This window comes from Pecten maximus, chromosome 9 (assembly GCF_902652985.1).
Source record: "Pecten maximus chromosome 9, xPecMax1.1, whole genome shotgun sequence".
NCBI classification, from domain to species: Eukaryota; Metazoa; Mollusca; class Bivalvia; order Pectinida; family Pectinidae; genus Pecten; species Pecten maximus.
This window is the reverse complement of record NC_047023.1, coordinates 13,604,561-13,627,034: the sequence shown is the minus strand read 5'-3', so window position 1 is coordinate 13,627,034 and position 22,474 is coordinate 13,604,561. Positions and strand designations below refer to the sequence as shown.

At 37.1% G+C, this 22,474-nt stretch overlaps 1 protein-coding gene across 1 annotated transcript in view; it reads left to right on the top strand.

The window, feature by feature from the left end:
• LOC117334586 overlaps positions 1-22,474 on the top strand; it is a 33,873-nt gene that overhangs the window by 8,617 nt on the left and 2,782 nt on the right. The window contains exons 2-9 of the mRNA XM_033894281.1: positions 8,707-8,831; positions 13,303-13,496; positions 16,057-16,110; positions 16,795-16,945; positions 17,628-17,743; positions 19,643-19,709; positions 20,823-21,347; positions 21,987-22,111. Coding sequence (XP_033750172.1) covers positions 8,707-8,831; positions 13,303-13,496; positions 16,057-16,110; positions 16,795-16,945; positions 17,628-17,743; positions 19,643-19,709; positions 20,823-21,347; positions 21,987-22,111 — 1,357 coding nt within the window. The remainder of the gene's footprint in view (positions 1-8,706; positions 8,832-13,302; positions 13,497-16,056; positions 16,111-16,794; positions 16,946-17,627; positions 17,744-19,642; positions 19,710-20,822; positions 21,348-21,986; positions 22,112-22,474) is intronic.

Genomic DNA, 22,474 nt, shown 5'->3' with positions numbered 1-22,474 from the left:
TACTACATAGAAATGTTCAATGTGTGTACTCCGTCATGTTACTACATAGAAATGTTCAATGTGTGTACTCCGTCATGTTACTACATAGAAATGTTCAATGTGTGTACTCCGTCATGTTACTAGATAGAAATGTTCAATGTGTGTACTACGTCATGTTACTAGATAGAAATGTTCAATGTGTGTACTCCGTCATGTTACTAGATAGAAATGTTCAATGTCTGTACTCCGTCATGTTACTAGATAGAAATGTTCAATGTCTGTACTCCGTCATGTTACTACATAGAAATGTTCAATGTCTGTACTCCGTCATGTTACTAGATAGAAATGTTCAATGTCTGTACTCCGTCATGTTACTGGATAGAAATGTTCAATGTCTGTACTCAATCATGTTACTAGATAGAAATGTTCAATGTCTGTACTCCGTCATGTTACTACATAGAAGTGTTCAATGTCCGTACTCCGTCATGTTACTAGATAGAAATGGTCAATGTCTGTACTCCGTCATGTTACTAGATAAAAATGTTCAATGTCTGTACTCCGTCATGTTACTACATAGAAATGTTCAATGTCTGTACTCCGTCATGTTACTAGATAGAAATGTTCAATGTCTGTACTCCGTCATGTTACTAGATAGAAATGTTCAATGTCTGTACTCCGTCATGTTACTAGATAGAAATGTTCAATGTCTGTACTCCGTCATGTTACTAGATAGAAATGTTCAATGTCTGTACTCCGTCATGTTACTAGGATAGAAATGTTCAATGTCTGTACTCCGTCATGTTACTGGATAGAAATGTTCAATGTCTGTACTCCGTCATGTTACTGGATAGAAATGTTCAATGTCTGTACTCCGTCATGTTACTGGATAGAAATGTTCAATGTCTGTACTCCGTCATGTTACTGGATAGAAATGTTCACTGTCTGTACTCCGTCATGTTACTAGATAGAAATGTTCAATGTCTGTACTCCGTCATGTTACTATGTCGAAGTCTGTGCTTTCCCTCGTGGTACTATACAGACATGTTCAGTGTCTCCGTATCGTGTTGCCTGTCAGAGCTGTTTATTGTACTTGTAAGTACCCTTCACAGAATTGATGAATGGTCCTCACTCTGTCTTATGTAAATAAATACTCTTACCATAAATGATAAATACGATACTCTCGTATAGTATTGACACCCACACGGGAAGATAAATCGATAAACTGACGATAAAGACATCCTCATATTTGAAGTACCGTGATGGAGTATCGATTGATCGACTAATCTCTGCAGTCATTAGGGATACCTTCTAACAACCACGTTTCAAGAAATTCAGTATGATGTTTGTTCGTGGCTTTAAGTCTTATATCAGCTGACATCAAATGGCGAGTTTGGGCTGCACAACAGCTTACGTTATATGTCGACTTTGTCAACTGTTGTTTAGGCTACACAACAGCTTACATCATATGACGACTTTGTCAACTGATGTTTGGGCTACACAACAGCTTACATCATATGACGACTTTGTCAACTGTTGTTTGGGCTACACAACAGCTAACATCATATGACGACTTTGTCAACTGTTGTTTGGGCTACACAACAGCTAACATCATATGACGACTTTGTCAACTGTTGTTTAGGCTACACAACAGCTAACATCATATGACGACTTTGTCAACTGATGTTTGGGCTACACAACAGCTTACATCATATGACGACTTTGTCAACTGATGTTTGGGCTACACAACAGCTAAATCCATATGACGACTTTGTCAACTGTTGTTTGGGCTACACAACAGCTTACATCACATGACGACTTTGTCAACTGTTGTTTGGGCTACACAACAGCTAACATCATATGACGACTTTGTCAACTGTTGTTTGGGCTACACAACAGCTTACATCATATGACGACTTTGTCAACTGATGTTTGGGCTACACAACAGCTTACATCATATGACGACTTTGTTAACTGATGTTTGGGCTACACAATAGCTAAATCCATATGACGACTTTGTCAACTGATGTTTGGGCTGAACAACAGCTTACGTCATATGGCGAGTTTGTCAACTGATGTTTAGGCTACACAACAGCTAACATCATATGACGACTTTGTCAACTGATGTTTGGGCTACACAACAGCTAAATTCATATGACGACTTTGTCAACTGTTGTTTGGGCTACACAACAGCTTACATCATATGACGACTTTGTCAACTGATGTTTGGGCTACACAATAGCTAAATCCATATGACGACTTTGTCATCGAATTACACAAAAGGTAACGTCATCCACGTATGAAATTACCATTGATACCGGTCTGATGCATTGATAGTTGAGGTACCTCTGACCTCTATAACGATCTTTATCAAGAAATTTAAGAAACTTGAAGCTAGCAGAGTGTTGAAAATATCTTGATTAATTCTGACAGGTGTACATTTCATATATATGAAGCTTCTGTTGACTCCATTACATGTAATCTGCGATGAATGTAAAATACGAATTCGATAATGGATGTTTAGTTAATGCAAGATATATATTTGACATGTTATATACAGAAACATAAGGGGCAGGTATACTTTAAGATTAGATTGCCTGACATTTATCTACTCATCAAATACCTAATGTCTGGCAAATGTATTACATCGTCCCTTAGTTTATTTATTTATTTCATTTCATTTCATTTCATTTCTTTATTTACGGTTGCGTCCTAAGACGTTGTTTGTCGCGATACGGTATAGCGACTTCGGGGCCACTCGTCAAATTTCACGTCTTGAAATGTCAAAACTTGGATATGACTGAGTTCTGTGTCAAAGGGGAGCGTAAGGTGTAACATCTGCGTGAAAGGAGGTCGGGGTCCACATTAGTCGCCTCTCAGAGCCCGGTATTGTGGACACAGGAAGTTTGTTCGTCCTGCAGGGGACTTTCGTCGTAAACCTGTACTATACAAACTGTGTATTGTTTTTTTTTTATAAATCAGGCGTCCGCGATATGACCTGTAGCTATGAGATAACGATAACAGGTAACGATATGATAGGTAAAATACCTGATATATAAAACACAAACATAAGTAATTTGTTTAACCTGACAGCAGATTTACATATTTTAACATTTGAAGTACTAGGTATTGTATAATTTACTGTAACGGCTGGCGATAATAAACACTTTTTTTGTTGAGTACATAAATGTATACATGTATATATATCACTAATAGAGGACACTACTGTACTGAGAGACATTGAATTTCTTTAGAGGTCTCAATGCCAAATCGTTAAGTGTAGCTGGCAATAATTATTGCAATTAACATAGAGAATCTTAATTGAGTATCTCTTGCAGAGTTTATTCCATGATTAATAATCATTTCAGTGATTCTGATGCGAGCTAAAATGCAAAATTCGCAGAAAGTTTTTAAAATCTATAATAAAATAAAAAGATACAGAAAGACTAGGAATGAAAATAATGGACATTCAGCTTGATGGCATATCTTATATATATCTTATAAAGGAAATGGTATAAGATATCTTATACACTTTATTAGACATTTCATTTATTTAAGTTTCTTATATGTATATAATATCTCAAAGTATATAAGATAGGGGCTGCGGTGGCTGCGGTAGCTAAGTGTTTAAGGTGGCCCGACACTAGCCCTCCACCTCTGGGTCGCGAGTTCGAACCCCACGTGGGACAGTTACCCGGTACTGACCGTATGCCGGTGGTTTTTATTTCGCTTACTGTGGCTTTCCTCCACCTCCGAAACCTGGCACGCCCTTAAAAGACCCTCTCTGTTAATAGGACGTTAAACAAATTAAACCAAAAGAAAATAAGATATTTTATACATTATATAAGCTATCTTATATTATTTGGTTAACTTTTGGATCAACATTGCTCCGTGATTTAATGACAACTTTGCATGCCGTATTTTTGTCATACCTCAAATCTTTAAATTCGACTTGGGTTAATTTAAGTTGTTAGACATTATGGAATGATAAATGAGAAACAAGTTGATTCGCTTTGACATTTCACAACATTTCACATCATTTCTTTTTCTGAAGGGATTCGTTTTTGTTTGTGTAGGAAGATTTAAATGTAAACAAGCCGATTTTTACTCGTCGTTTCTGAGAAGTAAAAGTATGCCTGCCCCTCCCGCTAGATAAAGACCGCTGTGACTAAAACATGTATGTCGTGTTACCGTACTGAAACAAAAGAAAACTTTTACAAGCAGTGATATTTAAAAACAATTTGTCAAGTTTGTATACTCCAGCAATATCCACTTTCAGATGTTTATCGTGATTCATCTTTACCAACTTCCGGTATTTATGAATATACCATTCTGTTTTTTTGTACAAACAAAATATAAACGATCGTCAATGTAATTGGAGTTATTCGGGGTTCTGGTAATTCGCCTATGTAACTGAAGTTATTCGGGGTTCTGGTAATTCGCCTATGTAACTGAAGCTATTCGGCGTTCTGGTAATTCGCCTATGTAACTGAAGTTATTCGGCGTTCTGGTAATTCGCCTATGTAACTGAAGTTATTCGGCGTTCTGGTAATTCGCCTATGTAACTGAAGTTATTCGGTGTTCTGGTAATTCGCCTATGTAATTGAAGTTATTCGGGGTTCTGTTTATTTGGCAGTAATTTTCCTGTTGGAATAATATTTCTATTTAGTTCTTTAATATTGCAGGTAAAAAAAAAATAGAAATAAATAAATAGAATAAAGAAAATATGCACGTTTGGTGTATTTTCTATAGCAATCAAATATATGGTATTTTTAGTTTTCCTTTCACACCAAATCTCTACAGTACACCAAATATCTTTTGTATGCTCTATAACACCAAATATCTACTCTCTCTCTCTCTATATATATATATCAGGAGAGCGATGGGGCTCCGTTGTATTTCTCACGTGTGTTTACCATGTGTTCAGATTATGTAGGTTTCGCGTTATAAGCTGTCCGGGTTTTGATGTATTTGACCTTCGCATGATGAAAAATTATATTTTTAAAGTCAATCCGGTGGCAGAGAGGGAGGGGGTGGGGTTGTTACTGTGTTAGGTAATCAGGTGATGATAAACTAAACAGCTTGTTAAAGGGATAGATTTACTCCAACAGACCTAAAGCTGTCACCGAGATCAGTCGCCTTGTTAAGAATACATTTAAGTATATACACAATAGTATATTGCGTGACCAGTTCTAACCTTGTTGACAAAAGAGTTACTTTTTTGTAGTTATCTCCCTTTAAAATACACCGTTGCTGATAGTGTTACCAAGGGCCTGTTCGTTTATGCTGGCAAATCGGTCCGTCTGTTTTTAAATGTAATATTTCGGGCATATATCGTGATGGACATGCATATATTAATACAGGCTTTAAAAGTCCTTGTCAAAGCTTGTCTGAAAATAATAATAATAAACAAAAATCACCAGGTCCGTCCTTATTTAATGAACGAACAACTCTGGTCTAACCTGTCAAACCCTTTAGACCTCGATATATGATCAACCATGTATGTACTACTATTGTTATCCCGTTGTCAGTGTGATGTGATCGGTGGGGGCGTCATCCTACTGTGTCCGGATATGTCATTTCATTGTGACGACACTATATTGATGGACACTTGTTTGTTGGGTATATCGCCCAATGAACGGCAAATACCATTTTGAGGCGGGGTCTCCTACACATACGGGAGGCCCGTGGTATGACACCCAGAGCAATTAGGGTCAAGTGTCATGCCAATGGACACAACAACAGCACAGACCTGTTTATGTCTCAGCTTATATTGGTGGAGACGTCTTCGTATGAATGTATGACCTTAGCTGTTGCGAGGATGAAATACAACACATAACCGAATACGGTTATAATTCATAAAAACCACGTGTGTTTCCTGAACCCTTTAGGAAAGGAGATGAATATTGAAAAAAAAAGTAGCATATCTTTTAATAGAAAAGTTTGGGATCGTATATCTCTTTAGCGTTTAGAATATAGATACACGAGATTTTAGATTTAGAAGGTAACTACAGTGGAACTTCGTTAACTCGAACTCGGATAACTCGAATACCCCACTTAACTCGAAGTACCTCGCCGGTCCCGGCCGAATTCTCTCTTTATCTTAGTAAAAAAAAACTCGGATAATTCGAATTCGGATAACTCGAAAAACTCGGATAATACGAAGTAAAAATTTGGTCCCAACAATAAAAATCCTACTTGAAATGTTCGAATAACTCGAAGTATAATTTTCGTCGATCGGTGGCAAACGCCGACATTTTTTAAGAGCTAAATTCCGTTTGTAATACTGAACATATCGGCACTACTAACCTACATGCTATTATAAGTGTTTCATAAATTCATAAAAGAAATTGTCGGTTGAATCTTATAACAACAAGTCTTGGTGATAAAAAGTACTGCTTTACTTACATCAGGTAATTTCCCAAGGCGGTCGCCGATATCAGTACACACGATAGTCAACAACTCATCTACCCGTTCGCTCAAGCGGAACTAATCTCTGACACACCGGTAGATCTACCCGGCTGATGTTTTTACAGGTGTAGAATGACACAGTCACCGGCGCCTATTAAATCTTTAAACTGCTGAAACAATAGCGTAATTACTGCCGAGGTGTTCAGAGTACAACTGTAACGGTCAGTGCTGTCTATTAAATCGGATAAAACGCCAACTCAGTTACAGTAACATTTTATACGCACATGCGCAGCCCAACTTCCGGTGCTAATACACATGGAAATGGCGTGGTTATCAATAAAAAGTAAGTAGGCCGATCAAACAGTATTTTATATATGTCCAATAAAGGTAATGGTTCTGTTACGTTTTGTATGCAATCTGTATTAAACTTAAACGGTTATTTGTTTTGACATTAATAACTTGTTTTTTTGTCGAATTCCGTTTTATCGTTTACCTTTTGCAAACATGACTTGCACATCAGATCGTTATTGAAATGACTAAGTGAAAGAAACTTTATCGTGACTGTATATCGGCAAAACTACACCAAATAACAAGTGACCTAACGAAACATTACATATATATATTTACATGTATTGACCAGTCTTCACACTAAACTGATGAGCGACAGAGCGAAGTTATAATGATTATATAATGTTGACAAATATTGACCAAACTTTTCACCAAAAACGATAACTCGCTTAATTCGAACACTCGGATAACTCGAAGTTTTTTCGTGGTCCCGTCGACTTCGAGTTAACGAAGTTCCACTGTATATTCGTAAAATGACTATTAGTCAAGATGCCAGGAAGATTTATGATTATCTTCTATTAGATTTTTTTTTTACAATAAAAAATTGTGGAGATATTTTTTTTACAATAAAAAACGTGAAGGGTGTTTGTTACCTAATGCATCTTTCAGACGCCGGTGTAGTCATATGAATTTAATTAATTAATCAGATTCTTTAATTTGAATAGCATAAAAACGTATGTACTTTACAAAAATCTGCCATGGGCCCGGACGATCAGAGTTACTTCCCTTAGTTTCACTCTGTCAAATGCCAAAGTCTCAAACCGGACGTTCTCCGTATTCTTTGAAGATAACTTATCGATGTAGCTTAGCAGCCAATGGGAGACCGAGAATGAAACGTATATTATTAGTCACTACGTAATATCACCCAGGGTGCACCGCGGCTCCTGTTGCCTTGCACGAGGATTTGACTAATCGGTTGGTTGTTGAGTTTGCACATCTGTAAGATAATTTTTATATATGAAAGATATGGTATCATTTTCTTCGAACACAATCTATACCCGGAACGCTCAAGGATCTTTAAAGCTGATAGGTTGTAATCGAGATAATTTGATATGATTCTGGATAAAAATATATAGGTAAGGTATGCCAGGTTCAGTCTCAAATCATACGCCCTCCGCACTCTGTGAAGGGAGATAACGGAAATTGTGTTTTGGGACTTTGATCAACTGGAAAAAAAAATGTGTTGATATCAGTCTTTATGAAAGTATCCGTACTATTGGGTACACATGTTTAGTGGTTTAAACGGTGTATATGCAATTAAAGCAAGGTCAATATAGGGATGGGAAGTACACAAATCCTACAGTCGGGCAAAAACATTAAGTGTTTTTGGATTTTGATCATTTCGTTTTTTTTTTGCGAATGACTTCTGTTTGAACACTCCTTCAACTAAAACGTATTTATAACTTTCATATAAATAATTTCTGTAACGGGCTTATCCCGATTTATGCTGCATATACTTACAACTTTCATATATGTGGCCGCTATATCAGGTTCAAGCTAGATATATTTACATTCTCCGTATCGGTGGCCGCTATAGCGGGTTTATGCTACGTATACATAAAACTTCCGTATAAATGGCCGCTATAAAGGGGTTATGTTTGTTTACTTACAACTTCAGTTTAAGAAGCCGCTATTACAGGTTTATGTTACGTAAATTTACAACTTCTGTAAAGGTGGCCGCTATAACAGGTTTACGTTACCTATATTTACATAGAGAATAATACATACCTTTTTCCATATCGGACCCAATATTGGCCCCGAGACCCCAATATTTACAACTTCCATACAGTTGGCCGCTATAACAGGTTTATGTTACGTATTTTACAACTTCCGTATAGGTTACCGCTATATCCGTTTTTCATGTATATTCAAAACTTTTTGTGACTAATGAACATTTTATAAATACGATTCCAATTGCTGTAGAGGACTTAAGTGTAATATATATATTTATATATACAATTTAATTTTCAGTTTTTGTACCCGGCTGTACGAGGCGGTCAACGGACTGTGCATGGAATGTATTATAGCTGTTCTGGTGGTTTTGGACGGTCTAGCTATTACAGCCGAATTGCTGATTCGGCTCGACATTTTACAGGGTAAGTATGGACAAAGTGTGATACATTAACACATACTTATCACAATACATCAGCACATATTTATCACAATACTTTAGCACATATTTTTACATTCGAGAAAGAAGCGTGAAGGATTAGTGGTGTAAATCGGCGTTATTCAAAGTACATAATGTCTTCTTCGTTTCTATTGTGTTAATTGTCGGTTACGAGTGTGACCTTCGCAAAGGTTTCCGGCTGTTATAACGTTGTTCTCGGGGCCCTGTTGATTCGTGTGTGTGATGTTTGTACGGTTTTCCCCTCGGTTCCGGCTGTTCTAACATTGTTCTCGGCCCCTGTAGATTACGGGTGTGTGATGTTTGGAGGGATTCCCCCTCGGTTCCGGCTGTTATAACGTTGTTCTCGGGCCCCTGTAGATTACGGATATGTGATGTTTGGAGGGTTTTCCCCTCGGTTCCAGCTGTTATAAAAATGTTCTCGTCATCTATCAGTTACGGGTGTGTGATGTTTGTACGGTTTCCCCCTCGGTTCCGGCTGTTCTAACATTGTTCTCGGCCCCTGTAGATTACGGGTGTGTGATGTTTGTACGGTTTCCCCCTCGGTTCCGGCTGTTCTAACATTGTTCTCGGCCCCTGTAGATTACGGGTGTGTGATGTTTGTATGGTTTTCCCCTCGGTTCCGGCTGTTATAACATTGTTCTCGGCCCCTGTAGATTACGGGTGTGTGATGTTTGTACGGTTTTCCCCTCGGTTCCGGCTGTTATAACATTGTTCTCGGCCCCTGTAGATTACGGGTGTGTGATGTTTGTACGGTTCCCCCCTCGGTTCCGGCTGTTATAACATTGTTCTCGGCCCCTGTAGATTACGGGTGTGTGATGTTTGGAGGGATTCCCCCTCGGTTCCGGCTGTTATAACAGTGTTCTCGGCCCCTGTTGATTACGGATATGTGATGTTTGGAGGGATTCCCCCTCGGTTCCGGCTCCTGTTATTGAGTGTGACGTCGGTCCCTGTTAGTGCCACACTCATCTTCAGCCAATACATCTGTTATCGAATTTATTAAAAATTACATAAAATGAGAAATATCTATTTTCGTTTGTGATAAGAAGAATTTTGATATCTATATTATACTTCCTAGAAGGAACTCCTTCACGGTGTTATCTATATGGGTTATGTTGTAATAAGTGGGGTAGCGACCTTTTCCCCATCCCGCCATTTATCAGTCAATTAGTCTCTAGATTACCGTATTTTACACTGTATGAGTCCGTCATCGACATGGTAATTGTATATTTAATTTTGTGTGATGGTCGTCCTAAGTACAACTGGATAATAAATATATACATATGTATAATGACTAGGTGTGAAATGAAAAGGGAGCTAACCAGTCATGAGACGTGAAAATGATGGTTTCATAAAAATGTCACTTTTCTTACATAACGGAATGTATCAAATCAAACCTCCAGCCTATTATACAATTAAAGTGTCACTCTTTTAGAGTATCAGAAAAACAAACAAAAACAAACAAAAACAAACAAGGAAAATAGCTAAATGTAAATAAGTAAATCTGAGATATGAATAGGAATATAAAACAACTTTACGTGAGTGATTCCATACACAGCGATAGATAATCAAGATCGTAATCGATTTCGAACATGATGTTATCCGGCCAAAATCAAAAAGGTTTTTTTTTTTTGTACAGACGATATTTACGTACAATACTTATGCTTAACTTGATATCGGATAAAGGACATGCTTTAATTTTACTGAAAATCGTCACTGATATTTTTCTTCCGAGAAGCTATCCATTATCAGTATAATTTGGGTATCTGTATCACCTGTTGGTAGCTGCGATAAGAACGATACACACCCGATTACAGGGCCAGGTTTAATTTACCGTGTGTATACTCAGTACTTATACAATCGGATAAGTATCCCTTCGTCATTGACAATTGATGTTTCACGGAAAAAGTTGATAAAAGTGCATATTTTAAACCATTTCAGCCACTGCCCGGTATGATATCATGTGTGGTTTCGTACCCTGTAGGCTAAAGACCGAGTATCGGCGGTAACTACTGATGATTGGGCCTAATAACAATTTCCATTTTATAGTGTTATCTCACTGAAATAGCATTACCCGCATATGGTAACAAAAACTTCTTATACCATTATCACATCAATTGGAAATAAAGGAAATGTTAATGTAGATATTAAGGTGTAAGAGATACGAGAGGTAAGCGTCAACAGGCACTAGTTTAAATAGTATATTATGTTATTTCATAGTAAACAATCTAATTGATCCAGGAACCCGGTGTACACTTCTGACCTACTCCATTATTACGACATGTACGGTTGTGGGGCGTTCACTATTTACTTATTATACGTTTGGAGATGAATTGTGATATATTGGGTGTGATTATGTAGATAAACATGTCCTATATGGTACGCCGGTTAGGCAACGCCTGTTCCGGTTAGTACGTTAGAAATAACTTCATCTTTTATTTCTTAAAAAACCAATTATGTAATATAACACTGCAATAGAGGTATGGGACATTCTGAACAGTTTATCACCTTTTTTATAGAAAAGAAACATGTGTACGCTATTATGTAGTATTCATACATGCCAATGACGTATAGCAGACATGATACGCTTTTTAAGACATAGCCTTTAAGCTTCTCATTCGTGGTGCGAGTGACCCATGCGCATCTCGGCCATTATTAAATTGAACAACATCAACATTGGGAGACAAACCACGGTGTTGATAAACATCGTTTGATATTGAATTTATTGCATACTTAAACACATGATAAAAATAACATTACATACACAATTCAAATTTAGTTTCTGTACACATGCATTTTCAATGTCGACACACAGAGCCAGCTGTTGTATGCATTGGAATGCAGAATATTTTAACCGCTGTATTGTAACTAAGTGAAATGAAATTTAGAATTTCTCGAAGCAATTGTCGTCATGCCTACGTCATCAAGAGCTGATATACGTATAAATAGTCTACCTACAATACCCCGACACTGTAACTAAACGCCCTCTCTCGGACAAGCTATTGTGAATCAATCAGTAAGTTATATATAGTTTGCCCTGGAGAAATAGGGGCGCATAGATAGCATCTGAATCACGACTGTCCGAGAATGAAATGACCACTTAACGACTCTATTTAATGACCACGGACAGTTGTCCGTGGTGATTGTTACTTCTGACCTCTTGGGTCACTTGAAGGTTCAAGAAAAACTAAGCATTTTAGAACAAAAAATATATACCCTCACATTGGAGACGGACATGGAGTTGACTATAAGCGAAAAGGCTCGAGCGGTTATCAGTCAATTTTCAAAATGACGTCATGTTTAGTTTACTTTATCAGATTAAGTTCAATTCAAATAGTTATTGCATAGTTCTAATTGCGAAAATAATTTGATGATAATACATATACAAACATAACTAACGTCTCAGCATTATAAGTAGAGTATTAATTAGATTACATATGTATACTGCTTGCAAGCCCACTCTAAATGATATTACGATTATGATTTTCATCATTTGACACATTCCATTAACATCATTACATAAATGACACTTACAGAAGAGTGCAATTCGTTTCCAATACTGTTTAAAAGTTTACAAACTCTTAATTGTCTTGTTCGACCTCGGACTTTTTCCAAGCCATGATCATACCGAGTCTAAACTTAGAATATAGTCGTTCTCGGTTGACGTCGCTGATTATAGCAGGTTCCAGTTGAAATTCCTGTTTCAACTTCTTATACAAAAAACATATTATCTTCCTCAAGATAACCGAATTTCATCAGCAATTTTCAGTGAACTGAATCCCTAACTGATTTCTTAGTTCTACTTTTTAATTTGTTATTGTTACATTAGTACATAGACATAGTGTTTTTTTTTCAAAATCATTTAATTTAACAAGTTCTGGCAAGATCATTTATATGACGTTTATTAGCAATTAATGTTATTATTCTGTAAAGTTAGTGCTTCTTTAACAAGTAGATTTAAGTACATATTGCTTTGAGAGATTTTAGACTAGCAACAGCAAGCTTGAATAATCATAAATGACCGCAAAAATTGCAGGATTTTGTCAAAGTTCGTCTCGCCATGTAAAGTGATAGTATTCATCCAACAACCAAACATTGTTTACACAATTGTAAACGTACTTTGTCAAATGGCAATTTATTTTATTGTTTTGATAAAACTGTTGGGAAAATATTAAAGAAATCACTGAAGCAGCGGAGATTGCTGAAATCCTGTGTCCGCGATTAGCCCATCGTTTTCCTCGAGGGCACAGGGACTTGTACACATTTCAAACGGTCCGAGTGTAGTATCGTTGGGATGTCCTAAGTGACTTGTCCCTGTGCTTGGCGATACAAATCGATATCGGTTAAATAACTATCTCTATGCTCTTAAAATGTAAACATTTGAAAAGTTTGTTGTAAAAATATCGAGTGTGCCTGATCATTATGCTATTTTTTTGCAGAGCCCGGGGGTGCACCGACAGATTCGCCTATTAGTACAGTTCAAAATGTCAGCGTTAATGCCACACCCACCCAGGACCCCGACCCCGGGGGTAGTATCTGCAGAAGGTGCATCAACATGGAGGAGCCAATCGAAATCACTTATTGTCTGGCACACTATGCCAGTGTCGCTATCGGAGGGGCGTTTTTTGTAGAGGTAAAACGCTAACGTCTTATGCTAGGTCCGACTAGAGCATTAAATTTACTTTTATCGACAATTTGGTGGAGAATGTGTAATATCAACACATTTTTGCTTCCTTGATATACCAGATCATCTGTCAAGAGTCTGTCACTGATCAGGGACATACACAATTCCGCGATCACAGGTGAAAAGTTCAAAGGCGGATTCATATATAATTTCACAAGTTGGTTTCAAGGGGGAGAATCGTGATTTTAAAAGAAATTTCCCATGTAGCGATCTAGGTATATCCGCACATTGAATCGAATCTTGACATAGCTATGTAAATGTATAAGGTCTAATGCAGGTTTAAAAAGGACGCTATAAATTTAAGGTGTGTACATTTGTAACATGCCCACAGTTCCCTTTCGGCACCGGTCTTTTTAACATTGGCAGGACTACTCGATTTTTGCAAATGCACAATATGAAGGGGTAAGGCGGTGAAAATGATGAATGCACCGGATGTCGGTTATTTTGTCCCTATCCTGTTGGTCATCTCCTGGTCAGCCATCAACACTCACGATCACATCAAATCAGTTGTTCATTCAAGCGTGTAATTACTAGCCAAGAGTCCTTTCGTTCGTATTATATGGTCACACTCCATTGCTCGTCTAATGAGGTGATGGTCGATAATATTGACCTGGAGGTGATACACGTCTAGTAATAGACAAGTCTATCGTTAGCTGGACTGTAGCCACAAAGGGAGTTAACTCGCTCGTCGCTATAGAGAAATATTGAACTGTAAGCTAGTGGACATGCATGTATATAATAAGATAACGGAGAGGAGTATCAAGTTTAAAGATGCTTGTATAATATATAATATCAGCAATGGAAAATTCAGATCAAATGAATCCATGAAAAACAGGTATGTTTCCGTATAAAAATTATAGGAATATAGTTTGAAAATAGTACCTTAGTATTTTCCATCCCTCAAAACCCTTCTATACAGTACCTATTTTCAGTATAATCGGACAATATATTTCAATTAGATCATTCCGAAGCCTCCATTATATTGCCACAGTTACAGTTCTGGAAATAACTAATATATTTACATTATTGACATTTATAGTTCACACTACATGACCAAGTCTGAATAATAATTAAAAAAATATGTAGGGACGGATGAGTTATGAGGGCCATTTCACAAAACCTGTGTATAGTGACCTGGTTACTATGGCAAACAAAATTTACGGTAAACAAAATTAAAGCAAAAAAAACAACAAAAAAAACTCACATTTCTCTGCAGTTTCATTGGTGTTGGTTCACAAGTTTTGAAGGAGTTCTCCGGCCATTTTTTTTCTACAGATATATATATAATCTGATGCCAGTACCTTCCCTTACTTCGTTGAGGGGGTGTATAAATCAACTATTTTTAACAAAGAATATTTCCTTTACCGATATGGGATATCTAGGTGTTATCTCGCAATGAATTTATTTCACTAGTACTCCAAATGTAAGCGACACCCAACTGTCGGAGAATGTCAGCATTTGCAACCGTATTAAATCGGTATCTTGATAAAACACAGCTACTACTACCGGTTTAAAATCAAGAAAAGAGCTTTTTATAACAAAACGGTTCGAGCTATATGGCCGACTTTGCAACACCAATTGCATTTTCAGAACAAGAATTTCCCAAAAGGCAACCTCATTTAGCATTGAAGGTTCATTTAGACGAATAAACATCTTCATTGGTACGGTTTCGAAATCATGAATTCACAGACGAATAGGAATTATGGCTTTACATCGAACAGAAAGAATAGAAAAATTATCTGACAGACAACAGGCCCATGGAGTTGATCAAAATAAGTGCTGTCACTGTCTTTTGAGCCATTATTGTAAAATGTTGTGAAAAGCAGATTAAAGAGTTAAAATTGAAGAGTGGGTTTAGCTTTGGTTTGGTTTGAAGTTAATTTTTGATTGAAGGATAAGAGCAGTGTTAAAGTCTCTCTGTGATCTGCTAGCGAACAAGTTACTTACTCCCAAAAATAGAGGATTGCGACATTTGTTATCATGCTGGATACCTTGATGGTGTACATTATTAAGTGTTTCCTACTATTTCCGAGCTGACCCGTAAACTAAACATCCAAAATTAAGCTAAATTAGTTTTCTTTAGAGTCTAGGTAGACCATTCCAAATAGCGCCTCAATCTGAATGGTAAACTACACATTCTGAACAGATTAGACTTTTGCAGAAGTTAGTTGGTTCTAGTACAGAAGTGGATGAATCAACGGATTAAACAATTGATGACGTATATATCTCTCCAAACAACAAAAGTATTTTAAACATTACTGCGGTTGTCGCTCAACTGTGTGCATATTTTTATCATTAACATAGAGGAAGTAGTTTGAGCATATTTCATCAGCAAATCACTATGAATGATTCATGGCACAGGTGAAAGTATTGTACCAAGTGTGATCCTAAAATTAAAATGGAAAACTAGTACGGATATTAATGTTATATTATAGCAAAGAACAGTTAACATATTATGTATCGGACAACGAAGGACATCGCAATGGAAAATTGTTTTTGTTGGTTTTAGGTGTTTTTGCGAGTAGTATCTGGAAGGTCCAAGGTGTGTAAAGACTTCGTCCAGGTGAGTGGAACTATATCCGGCCAGTAGCTGCTTAGCTAGAGATGTGGAAATTATACGATTGGCTGTTGACAAAGGCAAAATGGTCATTAAATTTTAGAATTATCAACTCCAGATCTAAATAAAGTGTGGCTTAGATGATTTCGTGATCTTTGAACGAATATACACAATGGAATGGGAGAAAACAGACAGCGAGTATCGAGTTAGTACATGTATGCTACCTATATATCTTTGTTATCACAGAGGGGCCGCGGTGGCCGAGTGGTTAATGTGTCCCGACACTTTATCACTAGCCCTCCACCTCTGGGCTGCGAGTTCGAAACCTACGTGGGGCAGTTGCCAGGTACTGACTGCAGGCCGGTGGTTTTTCTCCGGGTACTCCGGCTTTCCTCCACCTCCAAAACCTGGCACGTCCTTAAATGACACTGGCTGTTAATAGGACGTTAAACAAAAACAAACAAAACAAACAAAATTTGTTATCACTGCTCAACATTGTTATCTCCCTTTACAACTGCAGTTAAGGATGATAAAGCCTACATGTTACCGAAAGTGTTATCATGAAACTTTTTAAAAAGATCCATATTATGTCATCTCAGGTTGTTTAACAATTATCGAATCACATGAACTGGAATAATTTTTGACATATGAACGTAGCCTTGGATGTATTTCTTAAACTTTCAATTGCAGATTGGCGACAGCTTAATTGTTGTCGTTCTTGTTACCATGGAGATATTGTTTACTTTGTTCTGGGACGAAGTTTTGTGTTACCATCCGGCAATAGAAGCCGCCACCTACATCGTGCTTTTCCGGTTGTGTAGAGTGCCTCGTGCATGTACAGGTAAACAGTGTTCTATCTCTGAAATCCAAGGGTTCCATTCCATTCCTTGGCCAAATGGAGGTTATGTAGGCGCCGCTAACAATTATTTTATCAGTTTACTTAATATTATAAATGTTAAGGAGTCCTGCTCCCAGAAGAATCGCGCGGAAACATGGCTATAAAATTAGCAAGCTTTGATTTTAATGTAGCGGATCCCGAAATTACAAGTGTCCGCCTTGTAGTGGCTCTTCGTAAATGGTATATTCGAAGGGTGAAAACATATGTATACTATCACTAGTATAGAAAAAAATACTAGTATACCGGTATATAGAGCTGGACTATTAGAATTCGAATATGACGTTGTTTAGCAAGGTAATTACTTATTGATTCAGGAAATAAGCACTACACGAAATGTTCATGAATGGAACAGATATTCAGGAGAGAAAGCGTTCCACATAGTTAAGAAAGAATTCAGTGTTCCTTCTCTAATGGCATTGTCTTATGACACGTGAGACCTCAGACGGTTGATTTGGCAGTTATGCTTACGTATTCTAAATTTTCTTTTAAGTCTAACTATGCAAAGCACGTATTTTATTTTATTTTTTAAAGTCTCACTATGCAAAGCTTAGATTTGATGGAAGTCGTTATTTACACATTGCGTGGTTGTGTTCATTGTTATTCAAAACTTCTCATTCAATTCCAGTTTCGAAAAGAGTCTTTTCAGACAAGGTCGATATAGAACTACATTATTTGATGAAAGCCAAGAGGAAGGCGGAAGACAAAGGCGTCGAATTACGTGACAAGTTAGATAAGCAACAGGTAGGTACCCTAAGGGAGACTGGTTTGTATGTAATTATATCGTGGTCAGATTCCAATGGCGGGGGTTGTGTGAATTGTCGGTAAGAATTGGCCAAACCACTCTCGTATTTCTCATGCCATTTGATCTAAATACATTCTAATTACATACTTATTTCTTATTTCTCATTAAAAAGTAAACTGTTTTAAGAAGATTGAACACATTTATACGATTCATAGTGTCTCATAAGACATAAAATTGCTGGATGTTAATATTGGTTTTTATGTTATTATGCCCAAAACATGCAACACTTAAATAAAATATGATTGATCGATTGATTGATTGATTGGTATTTTTTTTCATTGACGTGCCCATTAATTTTACTATAGCATGATAATGACGCCATATTTAGTTGTTGTAAACAATATTATGGTAGCCTTGTTTACATGTTCTTTTGACTCAGTCGCCGTGATAACCCCCGCAGAACCGGTTATTCCCTGCCTGTGTCCTACTTTATTTAAGACTTACTACTTTGACTTGGCAAACCCTAATTGATTTCATTTCTCCATTGGGTTTGATTTTCGTTTCATTCCAGTCTGATTGCTTCTGGTGTGTTTACCTTAGTTTGCATCACCCTGGACATCCGTCCTCATATGACCCTTATTGTTGTGTAATAAACCTCATACAAACAAACAGCAGCCATGATGATAAATGGTGTATTGCTCATTCTTGTAGAACGATTAGGTGTTGTGACCAAATTGATCTTTTTATATTTCTAGCTGTAGTTGTTTAAAGCGCATAATAGGTTTCCCTTTTGAGTGGCATAAATCCATCGTTATGAAAAGATTAAGTAGTTTGAAATTCAAAAGGATGACCAAAGACAGCTCGTTTTCCCAACACACAGATCATTCAATATCTTGTTCCTTACCATTATTTACAAAAATAGACATGTTTGATAGTAAAGAACGATATTTTTTTTTAAATGAAATGCTAGCCAGTTATGTTCCTGACAGACTTTTTAAATTGGATTTTAATCTTCATGACACTGTTTATAAACAATGATACAGCACTGATTCTGCTATATCTACCAAACCATTGTCTTCCAGGGTTTATACAAATAGTTACTGCTACTCTTACTTAGCGTTCAGCATTTTAGGAGTGGGACGACTAGGTCGCTAGTTGTCGGTATAATGTGACCTGGTGGGGTGTCCTGCTGGGTGTAGTCGGCAGTATGCTTCAGTGAGGTAGCACTATCACGCATGCATCTTGCACACAGGGGAGGCCGTCCTTAAGTGACCTTAGCTGTTGATAGGACTTTAAACAATACTAAACCTGAACTTAACCAAACCATTGTCCATAAAATACAAAATTTAGTTACATTCGTGAGTCTGTAGAGGCAAACCTCTGAATAATAATCCTATTCATCCTACTAATGATATGGTCTTTCACAAAGTCTTGAGTTTGGTACGTTTATTTCACACTTTGTTTAGAATCCATATGTATTCTCATGGGAAACAGCAGTTACTGACTTGAGTCATTAGCAGGGAGTCGTGAAGAACCTAATTCTTTTTGTGTAGATCAGCTCTAAATGTTTCATACTGAAATTCCTCCGTATAGGTATAACTTTTTTTTGAAAACTCGCTTATTCCTTTAAAAGAAAAACATCAACATCATAATTATATCTAATCCGAAATTCCTTCAAAGAATTAGGAACAAAATCAGATATCAGATTTAACACCTTAAGTATCTGTGCCTTGTCACAAATATGTATTTGAGCATGAAGACTGTTTCATGAATACAGACAAATGTGCTTTTTCATCAGTAGCATTTCAGCATTTTAAGCCTTAACAAATGCCTGCGCAAATTACATGGATTTGTATGGTATTTACATGTACTATATATTACTTTCACTTTTTTTCCAGAAAGAAATAGATTTCCTACACGACCAGTTAAAGGAAACAAAAGATAAAATGTCAGCACTTGAAAGAGGTAACATATTACTTAAATTGATTTTTAAGATATTTCTCTACATATTGTAATACCCTACTTAGTTAGGTTGGAATATTTGTATAGCAATCGCATTGTGCGTACATGGATCTGTAGCATAAAGTTGATGAAAACGATATCTTATGAACCACTCAACATATTAAATTCATTTTCATATCATAATGGCATACACATAAATTATATACCATACATGATTGGTGGTCATTGATCAAGAGTAAAACGTCAAATGCCATAACGGGGCCGCGGTGGTCGAGTGGTTAAGGTGTCCCGACACTTTAACACTAGTCATCCACCTCTGGGTTGCGAGTTCGAAACCTACGTGGGGCAGTTGCCAGGTACTGACCGTAGGCCGGTGGTTTTTCTCCGGGTACTCCGGCTTTCCTCCACCTCCAAAACCTGACACGTCCTTAAATGACCCTGGCTGTTAATAGGACGTTAAACAAAAACAAACGAAACAAACCAATCAAATGCCATACTTGTCCACATTTGAAGTAAGGAACCCCTATACAGACTAAGTTCGTGTTCATGTTCACGCTATATAACACCAGAATAGATTAAGTTCACGCCATACCATACTATCATGACATCAAGTTCTACACCCAATCAGATTTTGGTGGTCATCGGTCAGGATTAAAAGGTCAAATGCCATGCTAGTATAACACTTTTGAAATGAAAAGTTAGAACACAGAATGTGATGTTAAATTTTCCTATGAACCTCTTATATAATAACTTTGGTGGTTATCTGACAAGGTTAGGGGTCAAAGGTCTCACTTCACCACCTTGGAAAATAACTAAAGATAATTACATACAGTTTGTACATGTATAGTCTACTTAATGTATATAAATCACGAATTATTTACTTATGACGGGTTAGGTATGTATCAAATGCTGCGACTATCGCTCACTTTGCTTTCATGAACATCTGAATTAAGAATCACAATCGACCGAGGCGATTTTGTATTTTGCACCAAATTTTTCAATGACATTAACTTGACTTAGTTTTCACGTTATACATCAAAAGGATATCCCTTTGACTAAAAAAATGAGTTTTTAAAAAAGTCTTAAATATGGTATATGCTTCATTTTTCGTTTCAGGAAGTAGCGAGATTTGTAACGGGCATGTACCGGGCGGAATGGACAAACCATCTACAGAAGTAGTGGAAAGTCTATACTCTAAACCAGTAAAGAGACCCAAAGCCAACGGCACTGCCTCCCATCACAACTCGCCCCAACACAACACCGAACAAAACCAGGGAGGCTACACCACCATCATACACACTACTTACCCAAGAGCTGATGACGTCAACACCGCCAAGGCTCGTGAAGCCAATGTGGCTAAAGAGGATTCTCATCCTTCTCATGATTCAGCTTTGAAAGACGCTAGTGACGTCACAGACTCGCCTCCGCACGACGGAGCTGGTGACGCGCTCGAAGGGGCTGGTCCCCATGGAGGCAGTTGTTCTCTTGATGCGAGAAATTCTGTCTATGACAGTTCTGATAGTGCTTGTCTTGTGGATGACATTCAAAAGAGAAAAAAGGTTCAAAGGTCAAGAAGTGATAGTGCTTTATCTACGGAAAGTAACATAGCAATACGCCAATTGGATATAGCAATAGATCCAGGTAAGCGTCAATTTATTTTGCAATGGTTGGTTGCTTGTCGCTTTTTCATCAATTAGTAATTGGGCTTGTTTTATGATAGCACCAAAATAGATAAAAAAAAAAAAGAATAAAAAATTGCTGTTGCGTATCTTTGACCAATTTGCAATTTGTCGTTGTCTGATTCATAAACTTGCAATAAAAAAAGCCAACCAGTAACATTTTCTTTCTATCTATATAATTTTTAGAGAGCATACGATACCGCAAAAATCGTCACGAAGACATAATTATGATTAAAACAACATACAACTAACAAGATACATGTGAAAAATATCGCTGTTAATCACTTAAATTCGCGAATATTTATTTCGCGAATAAATGATTTCGCAAAATCTGATATAGAAATGACGTTAAATTCGCGAATGATGATAAATTGGAGCCGTGGACCCCGCCAGATTCATACCGGTATATAGGCCTAGATAACCGATAACTTGGCCGCCATCACAAGGTGTAAAATAATCACGAAGGATTTGAATTCGTGATTGACTCTCCTCTCATATTAACGCGAAAATAAATCCCACGCGAAAATAAGATATAGAGCGATTAACAGTAATATATTATCCAGGAGTATGTAATACTAACAAAATGCTCCGAAATCTTCAGGTTCTCACCCAAACTCTTCCGGAGGTGTGGACAACAAATCTTACGAGGAGGAGGAGGACGTCGTCCAGATGAGACGTCTCCCGGTGATGGCGGAGTATGACGGGACACGAACCTACCGAAGTGCTGTAAGTACATGTATCAAGACATTGGAAAATTATTAAGACGAATGAAAAAGGTATACCTTCTGATAAATATCTATATCACCTTTCTTCTGTTTATATTATGTATATTTTACTTTAGTTGGTGTATTACCTTTTCACGTATGTTTTGTAAACTTCTTGCACTTGTCTGTGCTATTACTGGCTATAGCTACTGGTTGAAATCTAGAGGAGATGTTAGAGAAAGTTTATTCTAACACTAAAAATATTAATGTCAATTATATATATTATATTTCGAATATATAGAATGCATGTGTGTTACAGAAAAGGTGTTTGTGAAATTTCCAAGCTTTTCTCGATAACTCCAACTTTTGTAATGTTCTGGCAGAT